This window comes from Cnephaeus nilssonii, assembly GCF_951640355.1.
Source record: "Cnephaeus nilssonii genome assembly, chromosome: 1".
Taxonomy (NCBI): domain Eukaryota; kingdom Metazoa; phylum Chordata; class Mammalia; order Chiroptera; family Vespertilionidae; genus Cnephaeus; species Cnephaeus nilssonii.
The window spans coordinates 88,166,192-88,180,367 of record NC_137072.1 but is presented as its reverse complement, the minus strand read 5'-3'; the positions used below and the strand labels follow the sequence as shown (position 1 = coordinate 88,180,367).

Sequence of the window (14,176 nt, the reverse complement as noted above, 5' to 3'; positions counted from 1 at the left end):
ACTGGAATTGCCTGCCTAAGGGCTTTATGTGTATCCAAAATTGAATAAACTTTGGCAGGGCCTGGGCACCAGTGAAGTCCTTCCTCCCTTGCGTTGGACTCTCCGCACTGGCCCCCCAATTTCCAAATTATTATTTGTCTCATCATTTGCGGTTGGCCCTTCTCCAGATCCTGAACCCTGAACCACGTGGCACGTGGCTCACACAAGCAATGCAAAAGTACAGAATTAAGTCCATAGTCCCATTAGTGAGCACTAGGGAACTTCCAGGAGGGAGAGACTGAGGTTGGAATGGTTGGGAAAGCTTCAATGAGTAAAGGTATTTGGCAGGCTCTTCCAAAATGAGCAAAACTGGCTCAGGGAGAGAGGAAGCGTGGTAGGTAGTTCAGGACAGCAACTTCAATGGTGGCATTGCTCTGTGCCTTAGTTTCCCTAGCTACGGAATGCTGAAAATATTTACAATCCATAGGTCTGTCGTAAAAATTAAATACTTGATGTAGAGAAGTTAGCAAGGTGCCTAGCATGTAGTGAGTACTCAATAAACGTTGGCTCATTATTATATTGTTATTATTTTTAGGATTAGAAGCAACCTTAGTTAAATTTTTTAAGGTCCCCACACAGTAATGAAAGTACTAATTATTTTAGCATTTAAACTGTTTTAGGATACTGACTGTAAGCTCCTTGAAGGCAGGGACCATGCTTTTATATTTCTTTGGTATCCCTGATGGTGCCTGGTACACTACCGGAAATTTATCAGTTGTTTTGAAGTTTTATTCTAACTGCCACAAGAGAGCTACCTAGAGTAGTCACTGTATACAGTACCAGCAGCAGTACAGTGTCACAGTGTGAATTTAGTAGAATTACTATCTTAGGGGAAAAACAAATTTAAAGAAAATCAGTGGGAGGATTAAAATTTGAGATACTGATTTTAGACCAAAAAACCGTAACTTTATCAGGGAACAATGATGTGAATTCAGAAAGCTTAAACCTCCCCGACCTGAAACAGCCTGGAGAACACATGGAAAGTAAACACGGCGCAGGACCCATCGGAGTCAGACAGCATCTGGTTGACGTGGCAGCGCCAGGCTTCCTCCTCGTCCTCGCAGGCCACCGGCTGGAAGGCGGCGATTATGGCGGAAAGGAATGGCGACGGCAGAGGCGATGCCTGCACTTCTGGAAAACCATCTGGCTCTTCCTCATCTTGACTGTTAACACAGATCACAGGAATCATAATGCTATCTTAGAAGAACAGACTCAGTTACTTAGAATACTTTTAGTCATCCAATATACATTGTTCTTATGAATGCACAACAAATAAAACTTTGTAAGAAAGCACGAATAAGCACAAGTAAGCAGATTTCTGGTTAGCACCGTCTACTTAGCCTCGTTGGAATTAGAAATCTAATTTCACTCGACTACCTTAAAACAACCCAAGTCCTATGATATGCCAGCGCTATGGACTAATTTCAGTAATGGCTATGAATAATTCAGATTAGAAAGCTTTCATGTTACATAAACAAACTCATAGATACAGACAACAGAATGATGGTTACCAGAGGGGAAGAGGGTGAAGAAAGATGAATTGGGTAAAGGGGTCAAATATACGGTAATGAGAAAAAAAGTAGACTTTTGGTGTGAACATGCAGGAGTATACAAGATGCCAAATTACAATGTTGTACACCTGAAATGTATATAATGTTATTAACCGACGTTACCTCAATAAATTAAAAAAATTTCCATTTTAAATGGTTAATTTTGGAGGCCCAAATTGATGATTATGATGATATTAAAAAAGTTTTGGCCATGTACTTGTGTCAGGGGCTGTGTTAGGTACTTTATATGGATTGTTTCATTCATTCTTCACAGCAACTCTATGAGGGTTAGACACTATTATCTCAATTTTCTCGATGAGGAAAAAACAGTTTGCTTGTTTATTGTTTCTAATCCTCACCCAAAGGCATGCTTAGAGAGAGAGAGAGAAAGAAACATCTATGTGAGAGAGAAACATTAATTGGTTGCTTCTGTATGCACCCCAACTGGGAAACGAACTGGCAACCTTTTGGTGCACAGGACGACGCTCAACCAACGTGAATCATGCCAAAACAGTTCAGGGAGGTTAAATAATGTGCTTAGGTAGTTGGGTACAAAATGACAGAACCAGAATCTGAATCCAGGACGATGGGTCCAAACCCGATAATAAAAGCCCTGACACGCAGTGCCAGCTCAGCTACTTCACATACTGCGTGCTCAGCAGTATGGCAGTGACAGATTTTATGCAAAAGAAACATACAACCTAGCCATTTTCTGTAAGGAATTTGTAATCCCAAGAGTCAGATACAAAAATGGAACGATGAAAAAAAAAAGATGTATTTGGGCTGGACAACGTATGGAGTGTGCAACTCTGGGTCCTGAGGATGCAGAGCTTGTCCAGACACTCCATAAAGAAACGGGTTCCTCCAGGCCTTCCCGGGGCCTGTTCCACCTTACAGGGCAGAAATGGTGAAGAGGAGGATCTGAGGAAAGGTTGGGGGAAAAGATGAAAACAAAGCAGATGTTCGAAGTGAACAGTTAAATTATACCTCAAAAAGCTTAATTTTTAAAGTGTCACGGGGGTGACTGATTTGAACCAAATGTATCCTGTAAGCTTGAGTGGATGTGCCTCTGTAATTAGTAGGGATGCTCTATTCCATTTCACTATCAGTCAACCATTTGACTTCAGCCTTTTAGAAAGATGAACAGCTGGCTCTCTACCCCCACATTGCTTCTGGCATCCCTGAACTTGATCTTGATCGGTGAGTGAGCGAGTGCATAGGCTACTGTCATATCCAAATGAAAAACATCAACAAGGTGCTGTTCATGTCTGAATGTCCACGTCCATATGTAGGTCAGACTCTAGATATACCAAGAGTGAAAATTATCCTCACCTGTTATACATATTTAAACTCTATTATCAATTGAGGTACAACTGAATACTTTTTATTGCAAGAGTAAAACTGACATTTGATGATTACTAAATATTTCTGTGTAAGAATAATTATCAAGGAGTGTCAGATTGTAGACTAGAGAAACATGTAGAAGGAACAGTCTGAGAGTACTAAAAAATCATCACTTCTGCTCTTTATATGTCAAACATGAAAAATCTGACCACTGATAATGAAAGTGGAAAATCATTTTTAGGTATATTTCAGATTTATTCTGGTATCATAAAAGTTCACTCCATGATTTTGATACGTGGATCTGGCCATGGCCCAATACTGATTTTAACATTTGGCTATTAGGCATTCTGCCAAAATAGGTATTAGCTGCTTCTAAAAATGTATAATGACACTCACTATGCCTTGAGAAATGCTCATTTGTTTTTCTTTAAGTGAATGTTAATAAAAAAATAAACCCACCACAGTAAATCATTTTATCTTTAAAAATGAAGATAGTATGACTAAAACATACACAGAAATGAAAGTAAACTGGAATAGAGGGTGATATTTGGGAGGGGGTGGGAGCAAAGATATCAACTCATGAACGTGTTTGTGATGCCTTTTTCTCACCTAGACAGTCCAGAAAAATCAGCTTCTTCCTCCTCACATCTTTCATCTAGTTCTTTCAAAGCTAAGGTGACATCGTCCTCACAGATGGACTCTGGGTAGCTCTCAGGGGCCAGAGGCTCTGGCATGTCAGTTTCCTCTAAATCAAGAATTCCTTGGCACACGAGAGAATCCTGCTGTTCTTGAATTACGTATGCCCCTGCATCTCCAAAGGCTGTAATAACCTGTTCCTCCTTTAATACTGAACTTGTATCCTGTGAAGACAGTATTGTTATGGACTTTAATAACGTTAAAACAGACAATTTATCAACACAAAATAACGACTATTGCCATCAATATACAACTATTTTATTAAGTTGTCTTCATATATACAGTTTTAATTTTTGGAGTTTTTAGATTCTGATTATATAAAGTTGTTTTTTTTAGAAATAGTCCCAGGTTTAAAAAAAAAATGAAATTAATTTGTTACCACCTATTGCCACATAGAAACATCAAGGAGTTCTCTTAAGAGGATTTAGGTGTTTAGTTAGAAATATATTCTTTGGAAAAATATCTTCTCACATACATATTCTAATTATACATAAGAAGTTTCTATTACTATAAATTCTCTCTCACATAAAATAGCATTCCTTTCATTATACCAGAACATTATATCCAGTAAATTCTAGATATAAGGAAGGGGGATAATTCAAAATAATTAACCCACCGGCCCTGTGGGGCTGCCCATGAATCAGGAACAGGTCCTGACTAATCAGGAGAATTAAACTGAAACAATGATGGTTCATGGTCTCCCTGGCATCAATGAGCTGAATACTTGTGATTAACAATTGCTTTCAGGTATTAAGACCACACAACCTCATTACATCACTGAGTTACAGTTCAGAAACCACTGGGAAATTTTAGACTTTTATTTTTGAAAAGTAAATGAATTACAAGCTCATTTATCAAACAGGATGACTGCATTCTTCAAACCCCAAGCAAATGATAATACAAATTTGCATGGATATTAATCAGTTTGAAAATGAGCACTATTGGTTCCTTACAGTTTTAAGAATAAAGACCAGCTTCTTTTATTGCTTAGACCCAAGTTACTATTTAGTTTTACGTTAGTTTCTTATCTCGTTTTCATGGATAAAAATAAAATATTCTTCCAAAATACAAAAAGTAAGTTAAAGTCAGAACCCTTGACTTTTGACCAGCCTGGGCCTTGGCTTATTCATCTGTAAAATTTATATAATAAAAGAAGGATTCTGATCAGGTTCTGGGCTGGGTGCTCTGAGATAAAGGAATATGGTAAGTGTAAGGTAAATATCGTAAGCAATAGACAAGGGACTACTGGTACTCAAAGAAGGGAAAGATCCCATCTGGTTGAAGCAATTGAGACCCGTCTCTTTGGAGGAAACGTGATGGGCTGTGACAAGATGGGGTTGAGCTGTGGAATGAATATCTGTCCTCCCAAAATTTACACCTGAAACCCTACACGCCCGTGGATGGTATCAGGAGGCAGAGCCTTTGGGAGGTGATTAGGTCATGAGAGTGGAGCCCTCCTGAATGGGATCAGGGCCCTTATGAGAGGCCAGAGAGCTAGCCAGCTCTGTTTCCCTCCATGTGAAGACACAGCAAGAAAAGTCATCTGCTACCAGGCAGAGGGCCCTCGCCAGACCATGAATTGGCCTGCACCTTGATCTTGGATTTGTTGGCCTCTGGAACTGTGAGAAATCGATTTCTGTTGTTGATAAGCTACCCAGCTGATGGTATTTTGTTACAACAGCCCAAGCTAAGATTGGTAGTATTTCAGGGAGAAGGAATTAGAAGTTGTCAAAGGCACAGAAATATGGCAAGAAAATACAAGGTGTGCACGAAGGGATTGAGTCTTCACAGAATAATACTTAAAAAATAATACAGTACAAGTATTCCTTAGTCATCCCATTAACTTATATTCAACACACTCAAAGGTTTCCATCTAAAATTTTCTTTTTTGATGATTTGGCCATTAAGTAATAAGCATCAGTTATTTGGAAAGACAGTTTATGTGATAGTGCTAGAGACATTTCTACACCTAGAATTTTTATTGGTGTTAATTTTTCCTTCTACATCAATTTAAACATATCAGGTTGAACTAATCCACCAAACTTCTTAGTATAATGCTCTCATTTTTCATTAGTTTATACCTATGTCTGGTTGTCATTTGTTCTTGGAAAATAATTTTTATAATTGTACATATATTACATAATATACACTGAAATTTTCTATAGCACCTAGATTTCATGAAGACACTGCTTTTGGGCTAATGGAATGGATTCCATGGCTATATGTAGATTATGAGAATCAAATTTTCTTATTAGACAAACACAAACATACTTTGTTACATTCAAAGATTCAATACCTATAAGGAATAATTTCTGTCATCGGTGAACTGGTCTTCAAACTATTATAAACACTAGAAGAAATCCTCTGTGAAGGTTTCTCTAATAAACACAAGTTCAGAACCGAGTCCCGTCCAGCCCAGAAGTTCCAGGCATGACATGAAACACCGTTGCCTGTTGTTTTATCTTCCTGATATTAACGTAATCTAAGAGAAAAAATTCAAAAACACTCCTAGGGATGGATTTTTTTTCTTTATTCGTAAAATAGTTCACCTATTAAAATTAATTCTATTCCTTATTTTAAGAAAATGCTTTAAGCAATAGAGTTATGGTTTTATTTCAATATCTTGGGGCTTTCATACTTTATTAAAAAGGGGGCAATTTGGGGTCATTTGACATTTTTAGGCACAGCAGGGAAAACCAAATTAGGCCAATACACCCAACAGATACAAGCTTGTATTATTCTCTTGTGAACAGCATTCTTTTGGGTGACAGTTTTAATGTCAATAGAACTGTTTCTAAATGAAATACTATGGTTTAAAAATTTTCGTTCTTATCCACCAGTTTATACTAGTAATGAAACCCACTACTGTGGAAAAAAAAAAAAAGAAAATGAAGTGTTTTTCCTTGAGGAAAGAAAAAGTATCATCAGGAACTTCATAGCGCCTCGGAGGTAAGCCCATTAAGTATTATTGGATGAATGAATGCCCATCTGAAATAAAACAATTTCCAATATACTATATGGAAATATATGAATTATTTCTAGGAGGTAGTTTAGTATGCTCATAGCTTTTTAATAACCAAAAATTAAGTGTCCTATTTGTTAAATAATATTAAAACATACAATCATTAACCACACTGCTTTTCTTAAGAAGGTATTTCTAGCATCAGCCTGCTGTTTCCATGGTTCCTAATGAGAATGTCTGTTGACCTTTTAACGTTATGATCCAAGCTAGACACGGGGGATTATTAACTGGCAGTTAATGCTCACTTAACAAGCCTCCCAACAGCTGAAAGAAATAGCGTCTACTTAAGGTGCACCTTTAAATCCTGTCAGTTCTCGATTGTAAACATTTCTCCCGTCCAGGCACCTGGTCTTAGTTCGGGCCCTCTCTTTCTCTTGCTAACACGATCTCCTTGTCTCAGCCTCCTCCCGTCCACACGCCACACCTCTTACCGTGCAGACTCTGCTGAAACTCAGGCAGACCCTAGCCTTCCCCTGATGACAGGTGCCTAGAACGCAACAAGCTGCCTGTGGCAGGTGCAAGAACCGACTTTCCTTTTCCCACAAGAAAAGCTGAGATTTAAACAAGAAACATCATCAGATCATGTCCTTCTGCTGAAAATCCTCCCATGGTCACCTGCTGTGTGGTCTCTGATGGCGACCAGGAGAGCCCAGCCCGACTCCCTCTCCCTCCCCCGTATCCCCGGCTGCTCCCCGCACCCGGACACTCCCCTCCCATCGTCAAGGGGTGGCTCCTCCTCGTCCCTTAGGCTTCACCTCAAACGCACCCCACCTAGCCCTCTCCCTCACCAAGACCACATTGCCGTTAGGTTTTCTCAGTATGAGTGAGACGATCACTTTCTGATACGGTATTTCTATTTTATTTGTTTTACTGTTTATTGTGTCTCCCCTACTGGAATTGAGCTCCAAAACCCAGGAGCCTTTGTCTCTTCCACACAGCGCCGTGCGCCGGGGCGCCTGGAATGGTGCCCAGCACATGGCAGGGGCTCAACACCTGGGCATCTGCTTCGGTGCTTGTCACAGGCAAATGGTGGAAGAATGAAAACCCGTGACTTCCTATCCTCTCCCGATCAAGTCTCAGTCTTTGGCACGGCACGCAGGACCCTTCCTGTCTTAGACCCTAACCGTCTCTCCTCCACCGTGTTCTCCAGAAATACTGTGTTTCCGGGTGTCACCAGAACCTCCTCATGTCACACGACCCCGTCTCTCCACACCGTGTCCCTCTACTGGCCTGTCCCCACGGCCAGGAAGCCTGTCCTTCACCACCACCGCCCCGCGCGCAGCTGGCCAGCCTCCGACCTTCCACAGAGCCCTGAGCACGTGTGTCCCGGAGTTTCTGGGACTGAGAGGAGATGCTCCTTTTTAACCTCCTGTCTCCCCGCGGGCAGGGCGCGTGCCGGTTCGTCTCCCCAGCACCTCACTGGGAGCCTGGCGTCTAGTGAAACCTCAATGAACGTTTGCTGAGTTGAATGATCTAAACTTCAGCTATACTAGTAGGAGCATTTTTAAAAAGCCACCAAAACGCCTTCATTTCAAAATACGTCTGCTTACTGTTAAAGATGTAAAATATACTATCAGTTTAATAAGAGCGTGAGAATTCAACTTACTAAAATGATGAGATCTACTGACTACATTGATTTGATTAACACTGAAAGAATAGAGTATTTTCCTAATAGTTACTAAGGCACGAAAGCACATATAACAGAGCTATATAATTACAGTTTTAAAGCAAGTATTTATAATAATCTTTAAAAACAACAACTACAACATACTAAGAAAACTAATACTTACTTATTTTCAGTCAGTCATTAGCTCGGACTCTGGCTTACTTCTCACAGGCCTTTCCAAAAAACACAACGCTAGTAGATCCAAAGTCTTTTTTTTTTTTTTTTTTTAAAGATTTCATTTAAACAACTGCTAACACAGCTGGCCTGAGGTTTCCATCCCAATCACAGCACCGATTACTTAACCCCGAACACAAAGCAAAAAGAAATGGAAAAGCGAAGCGGGCCTTAGAGAGGGCAGCGCCACCGAGGAGCCCACCGCCCCCGCAGCGGCTGCGCAGGAACCGAATCACGTTCTGCAACACGGATGCTCATTACAGACACTCAGGGCTATTTCTAACCTGCAGGTCATTGCCTCAATCCACCGGCTGCTTTTCATCATCGGATTGGACGATTTTATGTCAAAATAACCCACCAGGTTAGAAATACCGCACACGAATCAAATTTTTAGCATCATCGGATGAAAACTCTTTTTGAGAGGAAAGCAAGGGATGTCCCAGAGGCTAAAAGGAGCCCAAATTGGCCATGCACCAGCCCCCACTTCTCCCCACCTCAGGCAGCTGGCTGTTAGCATTGTCTAGAGAGGGCTCCAAACTTGGGGTCTCATCTCTGATTTGAAGCACTTCTTCTGCTGAGATGCTGCCCGTGGAGTCTTGGGACTGGAGCAACTCGGGATGGTCTGGTGTGGTTTCATCGGCAGCAGAATCACCGCTTAACTAAAAGGAGAAACAGCAAAACAGGGACCTTATTTATGAAACATGTTCTATATCATAACATATTTCGGGGGAGGGGGGGAAGGGGGGAGGGGAACGACGGCTTAGTTAGAAAGATCTTTGACTTCCTAAAATGGCCCTGTGCTCCATTCAGTCTCCATCCGAAGGGGCGCGGCTAACGCATGCCGCTACCCCATCAGCGCAGCAGGCTGAGCTTGGTGAACAGAACCAGCAATGGGGGAGAGCTCCACGTAACTGTTCATCCTGAACGCACGCACACTTTGCAGCAGCGTCTGTGTTTTCAGTTGGTCTGAGTATCTGTGGGCAGGCTCTCCCCGAGGCTTCGGTGCCACGCACACGCGGAGTCTCAGGAAGCAGCCTTAGTTTTCATTGTGAACGGCTGTTCACCGACTTCAGCGAAAATCCACACCGCGAACCGTCAGTAATACAGAGAGAATTCGGGCAACAAAGGTGCTGTCACGGCAGCCCATCATTAGTTGTTTTTTAGCAGGCATCCTCAGACTTTTTAAACAGGGGCCAGTTCACTGTCCCCCAGACCGTTGGAGGGCCGGGCTATAGTTTAAAAAAAAAAACTATGAACACATTCCTATGCACACTGCACATATCTTACTTTGAAGTAAAAAAACAAAACGGCAAAAACACCCGCATGTGGCCCGCGGGCCGTAGTTTGAGGACACCTGGTTTAGAGTCTTAATTAATTAGGAAAAATAATATAGTTTTTCCTCTTTTAAGCAGGCTGTAAATTTTTCATGGTCAATATTCAACCTAAGAAATATGAAGTCTGTGATTCAAAGTAGGTAGAACGAAAACTACCCGCCCCCCCGCCCCCCAGGAGGAGGTAGCTACTTCAAGTTCTTTTTTATCTCAGGGCCACCATCACGGGGGCTGGCCTTAGGAGGAGACAGTAGTTCTGCCCCGAGGCTCTCGTGAGAGCTAAGGAACCCGATTAAGCACTCGCTAGAGCCCAGGTGGCTTTCCTCCTCCTGCCTTAAAGGGGTGGGCGGCGGCGGTGGGGGGTAATCTTGACCACAGATGCACCGCAGGTGGGTGGCAATGCCAGCCTCTGAGCCTACAATCTGGCTCCTGGGAGGGCCTGTTGCCTCCTCTGCTCCGTCACTGTTGTCAGGAACCCAACCATTCCTTTATCAGGGGTGGGGACCATCCGGCCCGCAAAACCATTTGGTCTCCCCCTACCAAGGCATTAGGGGTGAGTTAATTAAATGTCTGACCGAATACAGCAGGCTAATTTTTAAGTTGCTCATTTTATATGGTCCGCAAATGATGTCATAAATATCCAGATGGCCCTTGGCCGACAAAAGGTTCCCCACCCCTGATTCCGTGAAGGTAGTCAGTCCCATGGAGGACCAAGCCTGGGGTGCATGGGTCCAGAGCAGTGGTTCTCAACCTTCCCAATGCCGCGACCCTTTAATACAGTTCCTCATGTTGTGGTGACCCCCAACCATAAAATTATTTTCGTTGCTACTTCATAACTAATTTTGCTACTGTTATGAATCGTCATGTAAATATCTGTGTTTTCCGATGGTCTTAGGCGACCTTGCTAGCGGTTCTTGACCCACAGGTTGAGAATCGCTGCTGTAGAGCCTAAGACCATCGGGAAACACAGAACCACTGGTCTAGAGGCACACTGCCTGGTTCAAACCCACTCCCTAGCCGCGGGCCCAGGACGAGTCACCGAGTCTGCGGAACTGCAACAACCGTTCCTAGGTCGGTGGTTCGGGAGTGATGGCGGCGAATCCGTGTAAAACCCCGTGCGCAGAGACCGGCGCATCTTACACGCTCAGTGAATGACAACGCTTCTCATTCTGATACTTAAATGGGGGTTAGCTGAGAGACAGAGTGGGGCAGCAAGGAGATGCTAAAAAGTGAGAGGCGACAGAAAGCCAACCGCAAACTGAGACCTGTACACCTGGTGTAAATCCAGCTCAGCCCGGCATTCAGCATCGCTGCGGCCCCGGCCCAGCAGACGGGGTGTGGGGCTCAGCAGAGGGGCCCGGCCAGCTCCGTGTGGAAAGGCACACGGTGGGACACAGAGATGACTCTCCGCCGCGGGCACCGCGGGGGCTGTTCCCCACACCCTTCCTCACACTGCATCCAACGGCCCTTCACCCCCGCAGTTCCGAAGGACCAGACGACTCTACAGCCTTCTTTTCCTCATTTTCCACTCATTCTTTAACTCTCTGTCATCAGCCCACGGGATACAAGTCAGAAGCTCCCTCTGCTAGTAACTGACTTGATTGTGAGACCAAAGTCGTGCTCCGTCTTTCCACACTGACTAGAAGAGAAAAGCGGGTAGCAAACTGGTATTCGCACTGACACTGAAAACATGTGTCATTCACGGGAGGGCCTCTGAAAAGGCCCAGACCAATTCGCCGCTGCCAGGAGGGAAGCGATGTAAAACCTGCATTAGCGACGGGGTGTGCAGCGCCGACGTCCTGTCAGGGTAACAGCGTACCCCGTTTCTGCTGCGAGTCTGTATTTCCATTTCAGTGTGTGCATTTTACCCAAACTGAAATGAAAACCAGACTATCAAGAAACGGGAATTCCTAGGTTGGAGGTTAAGAGGATAAGGAGAGCAGCTGTCGCTGTGGGAGGAGGTAACTGGGTACCATCTGCGTGCGCGAGAGTATCTGGCTCGCTGTGAGGGCCGCCTCCTCCTCCGAGGACTCGTCCGTGTCCTCCTGGTTGGTCAGGTTCAGGCTGGGGGTGCTGCTGGAGCACTGGTACTCCTGGAGGGACGGCGTGTCCCCTTTGTCAATGCTGTCCAGCGAGCGCCGGCGGACTCCCCAGTTGAAATTGTCCATACTCTCCCCCTGGAAAAGCAATGTGACTTTTAAGACCGCAAACACATGCTTGTAACCGCAGTAAATGTCATACACGGGGGAAACATATACCGAGATGAAACATACTCAGTGCATCGTCATAAGCAGAGTTTCAATCAGCCCTTCAGTTTCTTGAAACTTTTAAGACATCATTAAATATTTATATTTCAAGAGATCAAAATATTTGGTTGAAAACCTCCTTTTAACTAAGTAATTTTCTTAACTTTCTACATTGATTACTGGGGACCAACAAAAATCTACTATCGAGGCCATTTCTAGTCTAACACACAAACACAATGAAGACAAATACACCACAGACAACAACAAATACACAACCCACAACACCAGGCTGCAACTTACCTGCAGCTCCTGGTTAGCAAAAAGGAAAACACACAGAATTAGCAAGAACGAAGACAAACATTTAAATATACACTACACTTGTTGGGGAAAACTCTGTGATTTCTCTAACTCAAAGACTGATTCAAGCTCTGGATTAAGCTTTGTGCAAGAAGCCAACGTGTGATTTAAATTACTTTTTAATGCAAGCTATGTGAAGAAGTCGGAGACAGACAATGAAAACAACATTTCTATGATACACTTCAGCAACACAAACTTAAGATCTTCAAAATTCACATCGACTTACTACTTGATACAATGCAAAACTGACTTAAACTAACATGGAGTTGAAAACATACAAGGTCATAACTGTTTTTAGTCTGTAGGATGGTTCTGACTAAACCAAATGGTCATTTCTTATTATAAAACAGTTTAAGCTATTACAGCTATCGAGACATAACTCTGGCCACTTCAAAAGGTCTAGAGGGAATATGACGAGTTTCCGTTTCACCCCAGATTTATGTAAGTTTCTTTTACTCTAAGCTGATCTTCCTTTTGTAAGGATATAATTCTTACGACTCTTTCCTAAACCCTGACATGACAAATCACAGTGAGTCGGCCAGCAAAGTGTGATTTTTTGGTGTTCCTTTACTCAAGAGGGATTGTCCCGAATAGAGGCTTTCAAAGCCTTAAAAAAAAAAAAAAAGTAAATAAAGCAGAGCAATATTTCAAATAAAATTTAAGGCGGAAGCCAGCTGTATAAAATTGATGAACAAAAGCAGAGCTGCTCTTGTCGAACCAGGAGCTCTAGCCACTTGGCTCTTGGCCCTTCCCCGGCTTCCAGGGCATGTCCTAGAGCAGCGGTCCTCAAACTTTTTAAACAGGGGGCCAGTTCACTGTCCCTCAGACCGTTGGAGGGCCGGACTATCGTTTAAAAAAAACTATGAACAAATTCCTATGCACACTGCACAGATCTTATTTTGAAGTAAAAAAACAAAATGGCAAAAACACCCGCATGTGGCCCGCGGGCCGTAGTTTGAGGACGCCTGTCCTAGAGGCCCTCGGGCTCTGCAGGCCAGAGCCTGAAGAGCCACCTTTCTGGAACACGTTCCAAATACTATTGCGTCTCATACATAGTGCTGGTAACACCCCTCACACGCACTGGGCTTTCAACGTCTCATTGGCAGTTATTTTTTGTTTTGTCACAAAGTCTTTCCTGTTACCCTGTTTTAAGCAAGACTATATTTAGATTTTAGAAAAATCTCCATCATTTGATTTGGCCTAATTATGAGGCAGAAATTAGCACCACTCTTCCCAAAATACTGTCATTTGAATTAAAGATGGACCTGTAATGAGCATCTTTAATTTCATATGACTGAAGTTGTATTCAAAAGCCATTTTTACCACCACTGACATTTTAGAGTATTAGATGAACTACGAAGCATTTAGTGTTCCAAAACAAACAAAAAAAACCCACAAAAATAATTTTATCATTACAAAAATGTCAAGGGCCTACCTTTAGAAGTTTTAAATTCTGAACTCTAAGAAGCAAATAACTACAAAAGAATTCAGCAGCTGCACATGCCCTTGAGGTAGGGCAGCAGGTCTCTTCAACCTATCACATTTTTAAAAATATACATATATATTTGTATTTCAGAGAGGAAGGGAGAGGGAGAGAGATAGAATCATTAGTGCTGAGAGAGAATCATTGATCAGCTGCCTCCTGCATCCCCTCCAAACTGGGGATCGAGCCTGCAACCTGGGCATGTGCCCTGACTGGGAATTGAACAGTCAACACTCAACCACTGAGCTCATCAAAATTTCTGAAATTA

The 14,176-nt window shown here is 42.8% G+C and overlaps 1 protein-coding gene across 11 annotated transcripts in view; it reads right to left on the bottom strand.

Moving 5' to 3' along the window:
* Positions 1–14,176, bottom strand: part of FRYL (FRY like transcription coactivator) — a 245,723-nt gene that overhangs the window by 17,632 nt on the left and 213,915 nt on the right. For all 11 annotated transcript variants that reach the window (XM_079771144.1, XM_079771135.1, XM_079771136.1 and 8 more), the window contains 4 exons: positions 11,796–11,999; positions 8,986–9,150; positions 3,543–3,793; positions 995–1,202 (listed from right to left, as the gene is read on the bottom strand). In XM_079771144.1, coding sequence (XP_079627270.1) covers positions 995–1,202; positions 3,543–3,793; positions 8,986–9,150; positions 11,796–11,999 — 828 coding nt within the window. The remainder of the gene's footprint in view (positions 1–994; positions 1,203–3,542; positions 3,794–8,985; positions 9,151–11,795; positions 12,000–14,176) is intronic.